The sequence below is a fragment of the Bemisia tabaci genome, chromosome 1, assembly GCF_918797505.1.
Source record: "Bemisia tabaci chromosome 1, PGI_BMITA_v3".
Classification (NCBI taxonomy): Eukaryota; Metazoa; Arthropoda; class Insecta; order Hemiptera; family Aleyrodidae; genus Bemisia; species Bemisia tabaci.
Genome location: NC_092793.1, coordinates 47,741,866 through 47,763,433, shown reverse-complemented (window position 1 = coordinate 47,763,433; position 21,568 = coordinate 47,741,866). Strand labels below are relative to the sequence as shown.

Below are 21,568 nucleotides of genomic sequence, written 5' to 3'. Positions count from 1 at the left end.
TACAATCGGACAAAAAAAAAAATTCTTGATATATTATTTTGACTTAAAGCGTCGTTTCTTGTCGACAAAATTTGTTGTTTCTTTTTTTTTTAAATTAAATGCGGGCGGATTTAACTTAAAGTCAGTTTTTTTGAGTTAATAAGACGTTGTTTTGTTATCGTTAAGTTTTCATTAAAAAAAAGATGGACAAAAATAAAATCGAGAAACAGAGGTTTGGAATTACATTCCTTACGTGCCTGGCGAACTGAAATAACTATGACGAATTAATGTCTTCTTATTCAAAAATACATTCATTAACTTTACTTAATACCTAAGATTGTCAACTTAAAAATTGCTTTACATTTGAGCTTATTCTAGTCTTTACGGAGACAAAAACTATTACATAAAAAATGATATAAAAATGATTGAAGAGATTTAAAACTTAAAGTAAACAATAAATTGTGTAAGTTTTTTCGAAATTTTAAAGTAATTGAATCCTAAATTTTATCGTCTACTAAATCTCCTGAAAATTCAATATCCTAGCAAAACTAATGAGAAAAATTTAAACGTTCAACACGCAGATTTTTTGCGCGCCATCAATTTGAAATTACGGAGATATTCTCTCATCGAGGTTGATTTTAACCACAATCTGGGCAGTAAATCGTTTGGGGTGCACCCCAAAGAATCGATTAAAAAAAATAAAATCACAAATTTGTACTTAAGTCAAATTACTTAATACTCGTACATTATATCACAGCAATTCAGGATAACGGGCATTACTCGTCAAAGCCCGACTTCTGATTCATTTTTCGACCTCAAACTTCTCCTTTCGGTCGTGGTTTGAGGTGAAGTAGGTTTCGATTTGCTTCAGGCTCTTGCCTTCCGTTTCAGGGAGATGGAGGTAGAAGTACACAACGCCAAAGGCTGTGATCGTGCCGTAAAGATACATCACGCCACCTAGTCCTATCCAAGCTTTTATGTACAGATAAGACTTGATCAGGAGGGATATCACCAAATGTGTCCAAGCGGCTGATATTCCGGTTGCAAGACCACGGCCTCTGCAAGAAAAAACAACCAATTAAGTGAACGGGGAAATCTAATTTACGGATGTATATGTGTCAACAAAAGCTTAGAAATATTAGACTCTGTTGTTGATGCCACACCATTTTGTGTCCCAGATCTAATGTTTAGGTATATTCTTGGTACATATGACCATCCACGGGAAAAGGACCCTTAGTCCGCAGGGACAAAATTTTAACTATTAGTAATGCAAATCTCGTCGAGTTGGGTCGAAAAATTGGATTTTGATTTTTCATCGGGAAACTCCCTGAAGGACCTTACAGAATAATTTGTCAGCAATTTGATTGGTTTTGGTGTCCAAATAAGATGTGAGATAGCATTAAAATCTAGAAATTTTGTTCTCAGAACGTGGCGGAGTAAAATAGACCACTAGACAAGGTACGAGTTAAAGGATTCTGATACATGTTTCTTAACCAGAATTTCACGTAGAACACGAATCGCGCAATGAAAATTACTGAAACCAACTCCTAACGAAGATATTAACGATTTTATTTCACATTGGTTACAAGAAATTTGAACTGCCCGCTCACAAGAAACTCAAAGCTCCATATGAGTCAAATCGCGCACTACAACGGTTTCGGCAATCTTCTCTATCGAGCAGTGTTCATTTCCACCATGTGTTGTTCAAACTATAGGCAATTTTCTATAGCTGAGCCAAAGCGTCAAGATTGCGGTTGCCAGCTTTTTATATCACAGAGACTGTCATGATCTCGTTTAGCGCGTGATGTGAATCACGTAGAGTATTGAGTTTTCATGAGCGGGTGGTTTGAATTCACGCATCAAGAATCATTAAATATCTTTGTAAGGAAATGATTTCGGTAATTTTCGCTGAGCGTATCGTGTTTTACGTGAAATTTTGGTTAAGAAACATGTATCAGAATGCTGAAATTCGTACCTTGTCTAGTGGCCCATTGTTAATGGTTTTTCCTCGAAACTACGTTTCTTGAGCTGCAAACTTCAAGGCACCAGGGCCGTATTGAGGGGGTGGCCACATGGGCCGCGGCCCATGGCGGTAAATCTAGGGGGCGGCGAAAATTTGTAATTTTTTAAACTGTAGGTATAAAAAAAATCGGATTTATAAAAACAAAATTACAAACGAGAAAAGGCGACAAAATCTCTCATTTCCTGAGAGTATAGTAATTTCTAATTTTGTCGTCTCTTAGTGATACAAGAGACAGCACCCTTAATAAGTAGAATTACGAGAAAAACCAAACACGCAATTTCGCCTAGGACGGCGCGACTTAGAGAGAAATGATAACGAGGACTTGAGATGAGAAGGAGAAGCCCTCGGCGCGGCGATCGGCATGTAACAGTGTAACACATATGAGCGCCTACAAGCTTGCACGAATACTTCACGCATTGCATCAAACACAGTGCGCGGTCATTGCGGTCAGCGTGAAACGGATAGCGCCTACAAGAATGCATGAATTCTTCACGCATTGCGCCAAACACAGTGCGCGGTCATTGCGGTCAGCGTGAAACGGATAGCGCCTACAAGAATGCATGAATTCTTCACGCATTGCGCCAAACACAGTGCGGTCAGCGTGAAACGCATGGCGCCTACAAGACTGCGTGAATACTTCACGCGTGGCGTCCATTACAGTGCGTTCAGCAGCGGTCGGCGCGCGTGAAACGCATAGCGCGTACGAGACTGTCGGAATACTTCACGCATTGCGTCAAACACGGTGCGGTCTGCGCGGCGCGGCGGCGGAAGTTCAAATCATTGATCCACATTTATGATTGTTCTTTCATAATTTTTTCGTTCATTTCTTATGAATAGAAGGCCTTGTCCACACAGAAATAGGTTTACGGAACTTAACTTTCGCGCAAAGTTCCGTGAACTTTTGCTAGTAGTGTTGACAGGGCTTTCCCAAAAAATGTGTTCAACACGAGTAAATGCGCGTCTTATGCACCCCTTCCCCGCTGACACGCTCATTTGATGGGTTTTATCGAGTTTCAAAACGAATGAGAAGGGGGCAGAAAAATACAGGCGGCCCATGGGCGGCAAGTAGGTGAATCCGGCCAAGGCACAAACTCAGATTTGGTTTAAAATATGTGTGAGAGTGAATTATTTGTGCAAAAATTTCCCTATACGAAATTCATCTACACTCAAGTATCAATAACTAATTTATGAATTTCTTTCGACCAAGGTCCTTTTTTCGTGGACAGTCGCATACCTCCAATGAAAGTTGTTTTAAAAAAAATAGTTTTCGATCAATATTTTTTACCGGAAAAATTTGCCAGGAACTTGCTCATATTCATAGAAACGGTCGCGAAACGTTAAATTATCATCCTTCAAAACCCCATAAAATCGATTCAGCCGAATGAGGTTTATTTTTTCCCATTCCAGTTTTCGATAAAATTTCAATCCTCCGCAATAATACGGTTCTATATTAAGTCGATCCATCGCGGTTGTTAAAATGGAAATGGCGTGCTTGCTTGAGCATACGAACACGGACTTAGGAACGTTGATGCGATTACATAAGCGAGGCAAAGACGAAGAAAAAACTCACGATTAAGAGAAATAGAAAATTGAAGCCAATAAAAAAAGAGGGTATAAACTGATTTGACTCAGGGTCACCGGTGTATCTTTCATCGTCCAGAAAATAAACAAACGAATGTGATGAATAATGTAAAGAAAAAACAAGTAAAATAAAATTGATGAGTCATTATTTATAAAATGAGACCCACTTGATTATAGTCTATCCTTTACAATCGTGTCATTACTAGCTTTGTAATTTCTCCCTTTTTTTCTTTTTCTTTTTCTTCTTTTGAGGAGACGAGGGATGGATGGTTTGCGGCCATCTAGTTGTTTCCTTTTTGCATGATTATGAGTGTTATCACTTTATGTACTTAGGCACTACTTTTATCTGCACTAACAGGTATACGTTTTGTTTTCGGGTTTTTTTTTTTCTGCTCACGAAAGAAGGTGACCAATTAAAAGGACTTCCTATAGTTGATTGTTAACGCCGAAGAAAAAATATGGTTGAACCATGGGGATTCCTGGCACAGTTCATCAGAGAAGTGATAAATTAAGCCACATATCTTCGCTGGTGCCGAAATCCAACCAATCAATATCGTTACACCTAACATTATCTTGTCTCTCCAATAGCCAAAAAAGACCAGGCTTATATGGGCCAGGAACTATTAAAATTAATCAACGCTACATATACGCCACTGGTGAGAAGCAACATGTTGACGCGATACTTACACCCGTGGGAAGACTTCGCACATGAGTTGCCACGGCAGGACCTGGAGGCTGAAACCGCCGAGGAAGTTGATGACCATCAGAAAGATGACAGGGAGCCAGGCCAGATGCGGGTAGTACACGGCCGAAGCCTGGAGGTGAAAGGCGTAGAAGCCGATCCCCAGGAGGCAAACCGCCGCGATCGCGTGCGAGAAAAGCGCGATTTTCCGCTTACCGAGTCCCTGCAGGAACATCATATCGGCTGCAGCGCCGAGCAGGAACAAAATTTGAGTGATTATCTGGAAACAGGAACACCGTGTACTGAAATCTGGGGAAATTTGTCGAAATTTAAAGTGAAGCTACTTTAAAATTGAATCGCTTGATCGGAAAAGTGCTCTACTCGGAGGAGGAAATTCAGAAAACGCAAAAAAATGCATTTTTCAAATAATGCAAAAATAAAATAAATTAAATTTTATCCATTTACGCTACTCTTGTTCAATCGTGTCTAATAGATGCAATAATGCAAAATTACAAGAAAATAAAAAAAAAAAAATTTACTCGGCTGAAAATTTTTGTTAAAAGGTAAAAGTTTTTGACATACATTATTCAGTTCATAAAAATAGTCCCGTTGGCAAAAATATGATACTGTGCGGTCCTTTAAAGGTGCGCAGTATGAAAGTTTTAAACCTAATAATGAGGTTTTATTCGCGACACATGAAATTGGAGCCTATGTTTATATGAAGAGTGAAATAAAAATGAAAATAATTGTAAAAAGTTTTAAAAAAAAAAATAAAAACACACACATTTTCGCAATGACACGGAAGTTTCATTTTTCCCGAGTTGGACAATTTTCGAAATAAGACATATACAAAAACAATCTCCTTTGAAAGGTATTACAAATCAAACCGACCTTAGTAAACTTTTCTTTTCGTCCTCTTTTCCTGGTATACTCAGGTTTTTTCGAAATATATTTGTATAATTTTTTCACCCAATTTTCTGGAAATAGGGCATAGCAGGACCCCGGAAGACTTGCATTCTTCCTCTTTCATATCCAAAAATGTTTCCACCAGTGATTAATAGATTGTTAATTTAATGAAGTGAACAAGAAATTAACTAATTTCAGGGATCAATATATTTTTAATCTGATTATCTGATTCTTAAGTTAAATGTGCTTACCAGTACAAGCTTTGCATCAATCGGTGTGCTCAAGGCGTTGAGTTCGCCGATCAGATACGGTGTCATGCCTCTGAGAACGGCCACATACCCAATGAAAGAGGTAATCAGCACCAAACGAAGTGGCAGCATGATATTATCATTCATCAATGTCTGATATTGCGTTCTGAAAAAACCATAATCTTCCTGTTCAGGACCCCTTTCTGAAATATATCAGAAACAAATACAATAATGATAATGTCAACATCCTCCTACTGCCAATTTACGGTAAAATGTCATGTGAATATTATTTGAACAATGCACATTTATTTAATGGACAAGATTGCGCCTGTAATAGTTTCCGATAGACTCAAAATTTAAAAATACTCCCTACCCCTTGGAACGCCAAATTGTTGTCTTATTATGCTAACAAATTCTTGTATCTGCAACTGATTTTTTCATTGGATGATGAGCAAAATAATGAGCAATATTAACGAACAGCTAATGTGTAGTACATATTTGTCACATGTTGCTTCAACACAACTCAAAAGCCTACACGAAGGTAAAATGACTGTTACTGCTCATAAATTTTAAATCCTGGGAAGTAAAGGTTCCCCTCACCTCCATAACGTTAGGAAGGATAACTCGTGGTCAACCAAGTATCTGAAATCTGACACTCTAATTTTTGCAATGTGAACGAAGACAAAATTCAAGACGGCAAGTGTTCTACTACTTTCTAGATACCTACCGGTTGAATGTTATGGTGGTAGAAATTATGCAACCTTAAAAATTTACATTATAATGCCAAATTTGGCTGGCTAAGCTGCATAGAACATGGTAAAATGATGAAAGAAAAATCGAGCTACAAGCCAATAATAAATTAAACAAGTAATATTTCAAACTACAAAGAGATGAGAAATAAGTAAGTTTTCTATTATTTCTCATCTCTATGTATAGTTTGAAATATTACTTGTTTAATTTATTATTGGCTTGTAGCTCGATTTTCCTTTCATCATTTTACCATGTTCTTAAAAACTTAGTTACCTTAACATTAATGTAATGCTTATAAGATAAGGATTTACACACCTTGGAGCGTGCTTTCCGATGGTTTTTTGCGGATTGGATCCCGATTGTTGCTGAGGAGACTTTGATATTCCTCTTCAACGGCTTCTGCAGTAACCCAACCTCTCAACCACCTCAGTGATTTCTTAGCATCTTTGAATCGGCTACGTCCTATCAACCATGTTGACGATTCGGGTATCTGCAATAAAAAACCAATTTACACATATTTCATGGTGCTTGAAAAGGAGTTTTTAGGTTTAAGGTCTAGAAAGATGTATGTTATCATTCATTGAATTGTGTAAAAATAATTCACTTCGAAGGATCCTTAAACCGAGGGGGAAAAAACAATTTTCATGCTTGAAGAAACATGATTAAAAAGAAAAATCGATAAACCTCAGAAACTGATTCAATTAATTGAATCGATGTACTATATTTTTGGTTATTCATTAAGATATTACGAATTGCATGTATTTTCAAATTTCTGCGAAAATATTTTCTATTTCATGGCTGTGTCAGGAAAGACCCGAGACATTTTATCGAATTTTCAGTAAATAACTTCAGATCATTAAGGGCAATTTTCTAGACACAGCGCTAAATTTTTTACAATCTCAGTATCATTTCTAGGTGCATTTGCATTGGAATTTGTTAGCTTCTGATGAGTGCACGGCTAGCATCTTGAAAAATTCCTTCTTACTTCCAATATAGATCAAGCAGAGAAACTAGGCCTCCAAACCATTACTGTAAGAGCGCGCTTTTCCGTTTAATGTGAATCATCACTCCAAAATGTAAAATTTGATACATATAATTTACCATAGGAGTAGACGGCATTTTCCTTCATTCTATATCCTACGATAGAAACGTTCCATAGCTTCCAATGAATGGATTTGTGTCGAAAAATTTTTTGTCTAAGTGAAAAATTGCCCATACAACATGGAAATCAAATTATCGTCACTTATAATGTTATCATCAATATTATATTCGATTATTTTTTTACTTTTTCAGATGCGCAAATATCTATATTATACAACTACAAGCAAAATCTTGGAAGCACTATTTCTGACGAACTGCCGGACCGATAAGGATGATCTTTACATGTATGTCATCCGTAGTAGATGTAGATGTGCAAAAAATTATGAAACCCCGAACTTTTAATGTTGTAGAGCTTTTAAAGCTCATGTCACTTAAGTCCAATGTTAATAGCGTGAGAGATATGTCGTTTCCGCTGGAAACGTCAAGGTGTGGGATTCTACCTGAGTGACTCGAATAAACAATAAAACAATGGAAAAGCTCGTGAAGGGCTCCTCATTCGAAGAGTTGAGGAACGGTGCATCGCTCAGGGTTCAAGTTCAGGTCCAAGGCATAAGGTTTAACTCAATTTTTCCTGCGTTCTTCCGGCTTCGATTTACGGCATTGGTCAATTTACTTGACTGCTGAAGTTCAAATAATATTTACAGCAGATACAAAGTGAGAAGGCAAGCGCTGCGTCACGTCGGGTCGGACCAAATATTATTAACTCTTAACGGTCGAAATCCTTTTTTTTTTTTTTTTTTTTTTTTTTTTTTTTTTTTTTTTTTTTTTTTTTTTTTTAAAATTAAGTATTTAAAAATATTACATTACATCATCATTATTTACAAATCTGAGTGTTACGTCAAAAATTTTGAAATCGATGCAGCTCGAACACAAAATGGTGTATTAAAATGGAAGAACATTTTTGCCTATACATAGGCGTATAGAGCCCGCGAGGCGCCCTCCCGGGGGTTGGGCCGCGTAGCGGTCAGGGGGCAGGGCCCCCTAGTTTATGATACTGCATTAAATAACTCACCGGCGTCATGAGTACAAAAGTAACAATCGGAAAGGCGCTACTAATCAAGGCGGCAGTCCTCCAGTCAAAGAAGTATCCGAGAGTGTACATTATAAAATAACCTGAATGAAGAATAATTGATTAGTGCACGATTTACATGGTCGGCAAGTACTTCAAAGACATTTTTTGTGCTACATTGTAAACTGTGAACCGAGTTACCGGTTGAGTTACTCATTGTTTGAGCTACGTAACCAGCCAGGTATTGCAAGCCGCGTATGGAGAGAAACCTGCAGACCTTAAGGTGTCAGTCACACGCGATAGCGACAACGAAGTAAGGAAAGACATGCAGTAATTGGACTTGGGAGCCAATGTAAGCTCTGTGACTACTTCATAGATAAGCTTCGGTCTGCTAAGCGATCTTCAAAGATACTATCTGACATGAAACTTGAGTATCTGATATGTTGTCATCCCTCATCCCTTAAGTATTACGGAACAACCCGTTAGGTGAATCGTGAGTGGCAGGCTTTGCCAGCGTTATGCAGCTTTACTGGCGCTGTCGTAACCAGAAATATATCTGAAGGGGGAGGAGAGGAGGGTCTGCGGTCAAACATTTTTCTCAGTATGGGGAGTTCAGAGGAAAAAAATCTCGGAAAATCAAGAATAATTACTGTTTAAGGGGGGAGTTTTTAGTCATGGGAGCCCCCCTCCCCTCTCCCTCCTCCGGCTACATTTCGTGATGATTCTTGATGATTTACTCGTATTTTCAAATCGTTTCCGTCTACTTCCTACGAAAAGTGTGATAAAATCGGCGGTTCAAAAAGGCTTAAGCTTTATGAAGGCAAACAAATTGGTTCGCTTGGACTACGGGAGTTTGATACTCCTGAGGCGTGAACAGACGCAATCCACAAGACGTCTTGTTAGTTAGGCTTATGCTGTGGGCAAACGTGCCAAATGCTGCAAATGGGGCGTTCCATGATTATAATGGAGGGAGGAGGCACAGCGTTATGAAACGAATGCTCGTAGTTCTTCGAAATGAATTTCAAGTAAATGCAATGAAATAAATCACATCATTTTCGCAAAATAGTCTAATCCCAGCTCAGATCAAATTATGGCTCATTAGGCCTTTCGCCTTATACATCCTTTTTTAATGCAGAATGCACTAGAACGCTCCTCAACCTCTAATCCTCAAATAAAATAAAAAATAAAACGAATGTACGGAATAGCTCACGTGCGTCAAATAATTCTAAACGTGATGAATTTTCATGCTTACGTAAGTTACTTTTTATTCTATTCAGTTATTTATTTGTTTTCACAATTTACACGAGCGTGTGTTTGTGTTACCACTTTTCTTGCTTCTGTTCGTATCAAATCATTCAACAAAATCACTTTTAAAAGAATATATTATTTTCGAAACTCTTGAGGGTCACAAAGTGCGTAACGACTCAGGGAGAGTGGAATCTAATCCTGTATACAGGGTGCGTTACGGAAGGACTTCAGGACTGCGTGGCGTAATTATTTCAGGGAGGTGCAGACCTGTGTTACACGTGCATTGCGGAAGAGGGGGAGGGAAGAGGGGGGTCGGGGGTGGAATTTAAAAATCCGAATTTCAAGTTAAGGTATATCTTATGAGGAGTCCCTAATTTGAACGGGGCTTTATAGAAAAAATGCTGATCATTTACGCCAGTTGGATACTTGGCAACCAAGGACGCTCTCTTTGGCGGCATTTCAAATGCATTAGCCTTGGCGCCACGTCTGTTAACGGCTTCAGGCAGATCCTCTATCTTGAGTTATGCGACTCTTCACCTAATGAAAAGCCTCCTTTTCATTCGCTTGAATGTCCATCTGAACGGACGAGCTGACCAAAAAGTTGCTGGTCTACAATTATTTATCTCTGAATAGGGTCGTATACATACCCGATTGAAGCCTTTCCACCCATCCTATAGATTATGATTGTACACTGATACAACATTCGTTGCTAATTCAATAAACTGGTCGAATAGTTATGTAATCTAGAGCACTGTATAAACATTCCAGCGAGAAGAAAGGTCCAGTGATATGCAAAAATGGATTTTCGCGATTCACGGCAGAAAGCGAGCAGAGTGGAAGTATTTCAGGATAAAAAACAACTCATTTATCGACGGATGAAGGCATGAGCTTCATTAGTCCCAGCTCAAAAACCTTTCTTGATCTTCTTACATCTTCTTCTTCTTCTTCTTCTTTTCTTCTTTCTTCATGGCTCATGTTGACGTCGGAACTCCCAAACCGCGTATGTCGTTTGCGGTGTTTAAGAATTTCCACTCCAATTTTACTTTTTTAAAGTAGGTGAAATCAACATCATTGCTTGAAATTTTTTGAAAATTCGTCGCACAGAAAAGAAAAATCACGGAGGTTTTCAAGAATTGACCTGGAGTAGTTTTTTCTTTAAGAAATAAAATCTGACTGTAGAAAGTCTCTCAAGTCGCGAAAAAGATGCCAGATTCTACATGGCGACCAAAAACCCCGAGTAGTATAATGCGAAGTGAGATTAGCACCATAAATGCGTATGACACTCTGCAAGGAGCGTAGATTCCGCTCCGTAATGGTGTAGGTCACTCCGTATGGAGCATGAATTGGACGTATTTCTATCAAACAGACCTATGTGCAGGTGAGAAATATGGGGTGTGCTCGTCGAAGCTGCTTAAGAAACAATGTAAAAGAGGGCGTGATTCCTTTTGGAGAATTGGAAAAGCGGGATATTACATTCTATCAAACAGACCTATGTGCCAACTGAATGCGGGACTCATGAGCCGCGGGTGTGGCAAGAGAGCGTTGTGAACAGGGCTCATACGTCCAAATTACGTAGAAATACGTCCAATTCCGCTTTGCACTCATATCACTCGGTGTTTTTTGGCGCCACATAGACTCGGGCACAAAATTTCACTCTAAAATTTTTGACACTGTTTAAATAACGTGCCCTGACTGTTGGGCGGACGAGAATCTCAACAGTGACAACGTCTTGACACAACTACTGCTTACTTCCTGCTCTCTTTGGTAGGTAACACGGCTGAGTAAGGCACACGGCTGAGGATGCAACTATACGTGCTCTATGGATATGCGTGTTGCGTGTACGACGATTCGAAGGCGCTTCGGCTTTGTAGCCCTCGCCTTGCAGCGAAGTACAGAAGTTGCAGATCTAGTTACGGTTAGTCGAGTCTCTGTATGGTGAGAGATAAATATTAGTAGTGTAATATTCGCCAAATTATTAATACCACTCCACTCCCAAATTATTAATAGTGTAGGAAACTTGTATATTTTAAACGTGAAAAATCCGCCGTGCTTACCTATGATCATGGCGGTGGACATGATGGTGGCTAGCGTTCCCCTGAGGTGGGGCTCGGATGTCTCCCCGATGTAGCAACTGAGCGGGGCCTCGCTGAGGCCGATGCTGAGACCCATGATGACGGCCACCGTGTAGAAAGCCGCGATGGACTCGGCCACGTAGAGAAGTATCCAAGCCACGAAGATCGGGATGTTGACGAGGATCATGGACCCCTTCCGCCCGAACTTCTCCTGGAATATCCCCGAAGCGAAGCTTGTGATCGGCGTGCAGATGTATGGTATAGCCCCTAAACGATGGAACGAGATATTAGTGAGATGGGCCTTTCAAAGGAAAACTCAACGAGTGGACAAAAGGATTGCATTTTGCAATTAGGAACTAGGTACAACTACTGGCTCATCCGTTCAAACATTTATGTGCATAGGGAAACTTTTGGTATATACGGTGTTTCTAAACTGAGTCAGATATTGTAGTTCCCAATTGCAAAGTGTATTCCAAAAGACAAATGGATAACATTGAGCAATCGACCCATGAAGAAAAAGGAATCTATATTTGGACTGCATTTTGCAATTTGGACCTATAAATTTTGGCTCATCTGAAAACACACTTATGTGCATAGGGAAACTAATGGCACATACGTTGTTTTTAAACCGGGCCGGAATTTATAGGTCCAAATTGCAAAATGCAGTCCATTTAGTGTCAATTGTGGGGAATAGAGGACGAATTTAACCTAAACGTGGGGTTAATAACGCCTCCGAATTCTTATTTATACGCGATGCGAATCGTAATGTTACGATTCGTTTACTTGTACCCTGACTGTTTCTATAAGAAAAACCAAGCGCAGCTGACCTTGAGGCCACCGGGGACTTTTCTCATTAGCATAAAGATCTCAGCCCGAAGACACCATGAGGATATAATGCTAGGTTCATCACTGTGCAAAAATTTCTTGGTAAGAGGGTACTCGTGGGTGTTTAAAATACCCTGTAACGGCGTGGCTTATGTGGCTTCAGATATGAGTGATAAAATTTATAATTACGATGAAATCTTTTTTATACAATTAATAAGTATGTGGGCTCCAGCTACTTCACAACATTGACATGTTTAATAATAATTTGACTAGAAACACCGCAATGAATATCTATTTCTTCTGGTGTCACTATCGTGTACTACTTTGGCATAATATGCCGGTCACTTCTTTTTCAACTCATTTCAGTGTGAAGCATTTAGCAATTGGCTTTTTTTAAATTTTTTTTTTATTTTAGCATTTTAGCATTTTAGCATTTTTCCCCCACATCGTTCGTTATGTTTACATATTAAATGTAAGGCAACCCGCAACACTTCTAAAAGGTATGACTTGACAACCGCCTGCCGCAGCAGTAAATGTTACTTTTATATCTATCTAATCTTGTAGGGGAGCCTTATCTCATTCGTCTATAATAGATTACAGTGATATTAGACTATCTTTTTCTCTCGAGGCAGCTTCTCTTGTGTTTATGTTCACTTCAACTCGAATAGAATGTGTCGTGAAACTCCTGAAAAAAGGCACTAACAAACTCGTTCAATTACATTCGTAAAAGTATTCTACCAGAAAATTATCCATTCGATCCAAGAAAATTAATACGGCGCTATGATCGTTCCGCAGAATACAGCTGGTCTAGATGATACAGCAAATCCACGTCCTCTTAGCAGTTTTCATGGATGACCGATCATCTGGAGCCCAGAGTTTGAAGTTTTTCCTTCATCCCCCAACAATATTTACTTGCCCATGGAAATAATCTCCAATGCAACTATTCGTGTTCCGGAACTGCCCATGTTGCCTATACGAAAAAACTGAAGGCTACACGAAAAAACTGTCTTTTATGGCTGTTACAGAGTTTCACTCACGAACTAATACAACACTACGTAATCAGAAGTTAAAATCTGCATGATGCAACCATTCGTATTCCGGAGCTGCCCATGTTACCTACGAAAAAACTGAAGGCGTTTGGCCTTTTCTTGCCGTTACAGAGTTTCACTCGCGAGCAAATACGGACTACGGTCCACGCAATCGGAAGCTAAAATCTCAATGATGCAACTATTCGTGTTCCGAAGCTGCCTGTGTTGCCTATGCAAAAACTGAAGGCGTTTCGCTTTTTCTTGCCGTTACAGAGCTCCACTCATAATTTGGCATGGATGGGTTACAATGACAAAATGAACCAATGCTGTGTGGGTCTTATTAATATTTGAACTCTAGACTCATGAAAGGTGTTCAATGGAAAGTTGAGGTCTGTTGTCACAGATTCAGTTAGCTTAAAATTTAGGCCGTAATCTCCCTTACCGAACCAAGAGGCTTGGTCATCATTCATATCAAGAGGCTCATTGGGGTTGTCATGGAGTGATCCTAAAATTAAGGTTGGTACAGCCTTCATCAAACCATTGTCAATCAGGAGCCAGCTTTGAACGATGGTTGCCAGCACCTGCAATCATTGAAAAAAGTTATTGTTACGAGGTTAAAGCAGAATTAATTAGAACTTTTGGGAGGAATATGGATTTAGAAAATCAGAATCAACTACAAGTGTCTTGGAGGGATCTGAATGAGTATATATTCATTTGATCCCAAATTTTGACTGTCGACGAGAAAAGGACCATTTCGACAGAGAATTTTTTTTTTTAGTAGAAGGATTTTGTTGGTGTTCGGTGAATGACTGGATTTTGACATTTATACGAAAAACTCTCATTGTCTTGTGCCTTAGAAAACAAGTTGAGAGCAGTTTAATAAAAGTTTAGTCGTACTTTGGAAATTTTATGAAGATTAAGATTTTTAATAGAATTTTTCTCGAAACTATGCTTTTTAATCCGTGAACTTAAATTCATCATAACTCCGTTTGATTAAACTTTTTTTCCTTTTTTTGTTCCAGATTACTAGAACTCTAGATTTCTGGGATGCTCTACCATCGATAACTCAGTTTTGAGTTTGTGTAGACTATCAGATCTCTCTTTCCGCAGACTATCAGAGATATTATTTGTAACAAGTCACATTCCCTTGAAAGGCACAGGGCAATTCAGACATTATTCATACTGATATTCAGGCGAAGAAATCAAAGTTCACCAAAAACTTTGTTTACCCTCTTATCCACGAGATAGAGTGGATAGCTGAACGTCAAATACCCTTACGGTAAATAAACGAAAGATGAATTATCTCCGTTTCCGTTATCACTTCATTAGCTCTCCGAGAAACTACTCAATTTCCGACTGGATGAAAAGGGTTTTAAAAATGGATTCGCCTCCATTTTAGAGGGTATGCTAAATGCACTTCCACTCGCTGAAATGGTGATGACGTGTATGACATACCGGAATTATTATCTCCATAATGCGTACTAACAAGGTTTTTCCGGTCAAATGACATTATCCTCCCATATACCCTCATGTGGTTCCGATCCATCTGTTTTGCGTATAAAAAAACGGGAAAATTATTTTATCTAAGTGTTTACTGGAGATACTTTCATTGACTTATTAATGCTGAATTCAAAATTTATTTTGATTTTTTTCATTATACACCAATATTCTAAAATATGTCATTTTCCAAAAAAAAAAAAAAAAAAAAAAAAAAAAAAAAAAAAAAAAAAAAAAAAAAAAATATGCCAAACAACGAATGTCTCGATAAAATTCTGTGATCCGAAAAATCGGTGGGGGGGGGGGGCTGAGGTCATTGTCTAATTCAGCATCAACAAGAAAGGAGTTGAATTAAGTTTATTTTGCAACGATTGACGTTTCAATTCTCTTGTTTCCTTCCTTTCTTTTTCTTTCATACAGACACACAATGAAATCACCCTGCACATATGTTTTGAATTGGTTTATCGCTTATAGAATCTGTTTTAAAAATACCGGCCAAAAAACTCCCTTTACGAAATAATTAGTAGAGAACCAATTGTGACTGCATTGGAGGTAAGCGCCTAAAATAACCTCATTCATTACACTTATCTTTTGAGAGGTCAATTTTTTATTCCTGGTTTTAATTACCGGGCAGGATAACAGCATTGGAATAGTCGAACGGCCGCGGCGCGGCGCGCGGTGGTAAAACCGTTTAGAGAGACCAAGCTGTCTCTGCACTGGTTGTATTACGTAATGTGCGATACTCAGACGGCCTCGTTACCGCATGATCTGATCTATCATACAAAGTAATACCAGGATCAAAGTCTTGTTTTTCGATAAGTGCAATTCATCAATCCAACGAGAAGTTACCTCGTGTTTAACACAGATCGCAGAGGACACTTTCTCTAGCTGGTGAACCTCTGTCACCAAAAGCACCATCAACGGATCTCTATGCTGTTGACTGTTAGCAGTCAGACGCGGATTCAGCAATTTGGCAACGCCGGATTCCCTCCGTTTAAACCTATGTCAAATAATCGATTCTTGGCAGAGCACCTGGCCCCTCCAAGAATCGATACGTTTCCATAGGTTTAAATTGAAAAAAACAATGTTGCCAATTTCCTGGATCCGCCAGTGCAGTCAATGAATAAAACCACATCATATCGCAGACAGACGAACAGACGCCAATGAGGTATTTTCAGCAAAAAAATTGGACTTAACCTGACCCGGCGATATATCCTAGATCGTAACGTTGCAAATATTCCAACATTTTATATTTTTTTTAGAGGAAACTAATCTACATTTTTTAAACGTCTCCTCCGGTTTTCTTTTCTTCTCAATGAATATTTATCAAAGACCAATCTGGGTGCTTATTCTTAAAATTGAAGATTTGAACCTTCCAGGCATTTTAAAACCACGTGGGATTCCTGAGAATTTTGCATGAATTTAATCGGTTCAACCCTCTAATACCAACAACCTTTTTATACGCAGAGTCATAAGTCGGGTCATATTGACCCGTATTTAGACGGATTCGTTTTGAAGGTTTTTGAACATTTATTTGTACGTTTTGGAGGATCAAAAATATCTTTCTTTGCAATTTTCACCTTTTTGGTAACATAAGTACACTTTATCACCCTCGCTTGAGAGACCTTTGAGCACTTTTTCCCCTTTTCAAAATGATTATTGATCTGGACACTTCATATCATATTTTGAGCTAACTTAACCTTAACTCAATTGCAATAAGAGACATCTAAACTCGATACAATATTCGTGCTTCTTGATGGATGCCCATATTGCATACATACATGCAAAATTTAAGGCGCGATGGCGTGAGTCGTGAGGCGTAAACTCGCAACGATCTGCTCTATGCTGCAAGAGAGATTTGGGAGGGAAGTTAGAAAACGAGGTTGGATTACTCCTTTCCTACTTTTGGCTGTGTGGCTCACGTAGCTTTTGAAGCACCACTACAAATACAAATATGAAGAACGCAAGCAAATACAGTATGGCAATAGAGCAAGGGGAAGGAGACGCAGAGATACAACTATTCGTACATGATGGATGTCCGTGTTGCATCTACAAAATTGAAGGCGCGACGACGCGAGGTGTGAACTCGCAATGCTCCGCTCTATTTAGAGGAAATTAGAGTTAAGGGTACCATTTTGCTGCATACAGCAACAAGTATCTACCTCTCTCGCGGAATACGATGTGAACTAACTGTTTTTTTTTTTTTCTGAAACGATGCAAGTTTGTCAGCACTTCATTTACTTTTTTCTAATGAAACTAACAATAGGGGTGTTTTGGATGTTTCCGTACTTTAAGGGGGTGGCAGTCCTTGTATTTCAATGCTCCGACTGATCGCAACGTTTCAAGGGTCCTCCTCAAGTTGGACATTAGTTTCGGGCATTATTTGTAGTGAATTTCCCGGTTTTTACCCGCTCTGCAACCAAAAATGAAGGGGGGCAGGGGGCTAAGAGTTTTGAAAACTCACTTTAAAGTCGCAGGCTGCGTTTGCGTTAACATTGGCAAGAAGTTCCACTCGGATTTGATGCTAAGTTTGAAGCTCTTCTGTGATTTTTCGCATTTTAATGCAATGTTTCATTGTAACAGGCCCATCCCCCCCTACGGGGGGGCTGTGGTGGCCCGGGGCGAATATGAAGACTTCGGTTATATTTTGATGTTTTAGCCGATTCAGTTCATTTGTGACATAACGAATACATTTTAAGGTCAGAAATTGGGGGAAAAGTGTATTACTTCGCTAGAGACAGTAGTAAGTATAGCTCTCTCGCGGAATAATGTGAACTTAGTGATATATTCTGTCTGAAACGTGACGTTAATTTTTACCACTCCATTTACTGCTTCTAAAACAAATCGATAGCCCAAGTACGATACCACGCACCCCCACTGCGGTGATTCAAAATTTCCGCTCCTAGGTATTTCACTTTTCCCAAGGAGAAACAAACCAACTTCATAGCGTGAAATTTATTAAGAAATTTATTATCTGCTGGCAGAGAAGAAAAATCAAAGAGGTTTTGAATAAATTAAGTTGATCAGTTTTCCAAAGAAAAAATGAAGTATGGCAGTAGGTCTGCAACTTCGCAAACGGATATACTTGGGTTTCGCACCTTTGGCTATCAAGATGAGAGGAATTTTGATGTTTTAGCTGAGACAGTTGAAGGACTTGGAGGTTAAGGCGCGTAAGTGCAGTTTTTACTATTTCGAAAAATACGTGCTTAAAGTTTCAAAATTACATGAACCCATCTGGCGGAAAGAAAGTTCAAACTGTATTTTTGATGCTTAAAAATTGAAATGCACAAAGTGGCCCATTTTTGGGCCCTCGAAATTGGGGTCGAAGTGAGGTTTTTTTTCATCCTTAGAGTGACCCTTTACACATACTAAAATTTCAGATTGAGTATACGCACCGTTTTCGAGTTATGGGGGGGCAAAGTCCCCGATTTTCACCCATTTTTGCAGGTGTTTTAATGTCGAACTCCGGCTGTTACGAGGTACCAGATCTAGATATTGAAGCGCGGTTTGCGGTGATTTGTTCAGCTATTCCTGTAGTATTTTTCCACATCTTTCACAAAGCCCCAAATGGTTTTTCGGGGGGGCGGGGAGGGGGGCTTTATTCATACTATCATGACCGTTAGCGCATCTTACTGACTTTACTTTGTTCTCTTCTCTCCACGCCGCGGCCACGATGGTATTTTCTGTTGGGGATTTTTCTTCTTCTTTACAATATTTTACCAATTTTAATGTCCTTCCCCTCTTTTCCCCTTTTTATCCCCTCCCCCGCAATCCAAACACTTCCTCTCAAGTGCTTCTTTCTGTAAGGCAGATATGACGGGGTCATATGTTGGGGATTATTTTTCTTTCTTTACGATTGATAAACTTTGACCCAACTTACTTCTCCCTTACAGGGGTAAGAGCCCCCCTTACCCCTGTATTATCCCCCCCCTGCCCGCTCCACTTTACTTGAAGTATTTTGCTCCCTCCGCAGCAGAAATGACGATGTTTCCTGTGAAGAATTGTATCTTATTCATATTTTTCACGTTTCTCTTTCCACTTCTATGTTTGATTTATTCTTTCCTAGGTACATTCTCTTCCACTTTCTCTTTGCGTGACTATATTACTCCCACAAAAAAGTAGTAAAAAGTAGAAGAAAAGTGAAAAGTAAAGAGAACGAGGCAAAAGAGGGATGAACAAGAGGGGGAATAATGGAGAAGAGTAGGAGGGTGGCTCCCATGTATTCAGTATTTCAGTACCTAAACATAAGTAAAACATTATTTGCCAGAAACATCCCATTCTGCTGCGGAGGGAGCAAAATACTTCAAGTAAAGTGGAGCGGGCAGGGGGGGGGGGATAATATAGGGGTAAAGGGGGCCCTTACCCCTGTAAGGGAGAAGTAAGTTGGGTCAAAGTTTATCAATCGTAAAGAAAGAAAAATAATCCCCAACATATGACCCCGTCATATCTGCCTTACAGGAAGAAGCACTTGAGAGGAAGTGTTTGGATTGCGGGGGAGGGGGTAAAAAGGGGAAAAGAGGGGGAGGACATTAAAATTGGTAAAATAATGTAAAGAAGAAGAAAAATCCCCAACAGAAAATACCATCGTGACCGCGGCGTGGAGAGAAGAGAACAAAGTAAAGTCAGTAAGATGCGCTAACGGTCATGATAGTATGAATAAAGCCCCCCTCCCCGCCCCCCGAAAAACCATTTGGGGCTTTGTGAAAGATGTGGAAAAATACTACAGGAATAGCTGAACAAATCACCGCAAACCGCGCTTCAATATCTAGATCTGGTACCTCGTAACAGCCGGAGTTCGACATTAAAACACCTGCAAAAATGGGTGAAAATCGGGGACTTTGCCCCCCCATAACTCGAAAACGGTGCGTATACTCAATCTGAAATTTTATTTTGAAGTGGATTTTTCATAGAACATGTATTTAAACGAGTTTTATTTGAAATCATCAAAATCTCAATTTTTCAATAAACTACACTTATGCGCCTTGTCCTCCAAGCCCCTCAGTTGAATTTTTCCAAAACTTGGGCGTTACTGCTCCCTGGGGCCGAATTTTGTCTGTCCTTCCGCCGTACTTCAATGTACTTAGGACGGGTCTCGACTGCACTTAAGTCCGGCGTAGCGCTTCTGATTGGCCGGTCGTGCGGTGTGAATTCATCGATGGATGTTGTACTCCGTGTGAAAAAGCCGACAAAATTCGGCCCCTGCGTTAAGGCCTCGATAGACGATCAAATTCCCGAACCAATTCCGATCAAAGTAGCATCAAAGTGTCGGGAGTCATCAGTCTTAAACTCATTAATATGCTTCATTTTAAAATGAAAACTTGGCAGAAATGTTCCCTGTGGCAGGAAATGATGAATGGTGGCACCCCCCCTTCTGATCTTACATTGAACAAAAAAGTGCGGCCCGTCAAAATTTGATGGTAGATGGTGACCACCAGTCATCAGCATGTCTACTTTGATCGGAATTTGATCGTCTATGCAGGGCATTAACACGTCGCAGTGGTGATGAGGCCAAAATCAAACTGGATATCGGCTCACCTGGGCGAATGTGGACCTGTTAGAGTACTCATAGCGGGTGTTGGTCGGCACTGGCACATCCTCATCGACGTCAACGGCGTCGTCGATGAGACTCACGGAGGGCCCGGGTGGATCGCGCATCGCGACGGATTCACACTGACTAACCTAACTATTCCCGGACTCAAAACATTGGCCGCTTCTACGCCCCGTCGCTGAGCGTCGCCGTTACGTAACCGCTTGCGGAGTGGCTCTGCAGAATCTGTAACTGACTGTGAATGAAAGTGGAAACTTATTCCCGCTGGAGCGCTGGAGTTGGCGCAGTCTTGCCCTTGACCGGCCTGCATGCCGGTTCGCCGGTAAGCTCCGCCTATCGGAAGCACGCGAATTGTTGCCGAATCGAGGTGGGTTCCAAAAGCAGTTGGCTTACTGTAGAGCTTTTAAACTTCGATATTTTGACGTTTGGGCTACGGACACACGTCAATCGGGTTGTTTTTCAAGAAGAAAAAAATGACTTGCTTTCGAAAATTTATCTATGAATCATCGTCATGTCGATTATTTAAATATGTCCGTCGATAAGGATAGACATATCTGAACTTAAAATATATTGCCATCCACCAACAGACTCAGAAATTTTTCGTCTATTTTACGAATACATATCTTTAAACACCTGTCTTCATTTTCCCATTTTCTCCCTTTTCTTCCTTTATCTGTTTTCTTCTTGGGCTGGTGCATAGTTGGGGCGGAGGGGGCGGGCCTCTAAGTGGAAGCGCAGGATTACCACTTGTGTGGTATTTGAGATAGTAAAAAAAAAAAAAAAAAAAAAAAAAAAAAAAAACCTCCCTCTTTCCTCCTTTGAGGGGAGAGTGCTCGGAGAGTCAAAACGCCTTCAATTCTGAGCTTATGCAACACGGACATCCCTGGAGCTCGAATAGTTGCATCCAGGCGTTATAATGCGATTCGCTCAGTGTTTGTCGCATGCGATACTTAATTCGGGCGCTTTGCTTGTTTCTATTTTACGTCCCAACTTAATTTTGACGTCGCCTGTTGCGCCGATGAATTTACCACATGCGCTTGTTACTGATTTCTATCATTGTCAATTTTCTGG

General features: G+C 39.8%; 1 protein-coding gene and 1 long non-coding RNA gene across 4 annotated transcripts in view; one reads left to right on the top strand and one right to left on the bottom strand.

Moving 5' to 3' along the window:
* Window positions 1-269: 269 nt before the first annotated feature.
* LOC109038864 (trehalose transporter 1-like protein) lies at window positions 270-20,736 on the bottom strand. Its single transcript, XM_019054090.2, has 8 exons — window positions 20,485-20,736; window positions 13,895-14,033; window positions 11,582-11,866; window positions 8,283-8,383; window positions 6,485-6,659; window positions 5,423-5,622; window positions 4,271-4,545; window positions 270-1,037 (listed from the first exon to the last, which is right to left on the bottom strand). The coding sequence occupies exons 1-8, from the start codon at window positions 20,602-20,604 to the stop codon at window positions 782-784; spliced, it is 1,551 nt and encodes a 516-aa protein (XP_018909635.1). The 5' UTR covers window positions 20,605-20,736; the 3' UTR covers window positions 270-781.
* The window catches only part of LOC140224960 (uncharacterized), a 57,359-nt gene continuing 44,052 nt past the window's right edge, over window positions 8,262-21,568 (top strand). The window contains exons 1-3 of one of the 3 annotated variants that reach the window (XR_011900180.1): window positions 8,264-11,442; window positions 14,475-14,731; window positions 15,370-15,501. This is a non-coding gene — a long non-coding RNA (uncharacterized lncRNA). Of the gene's footprint in view, window positions 11,443-14,474; window positions 14,757-15,369; window positions 15,502-21,568 lie in introns of those variants that run through there. The other 2 variants (XR_011900179.1, XR_011900178.1) reach the window with 2 other exon arrangements.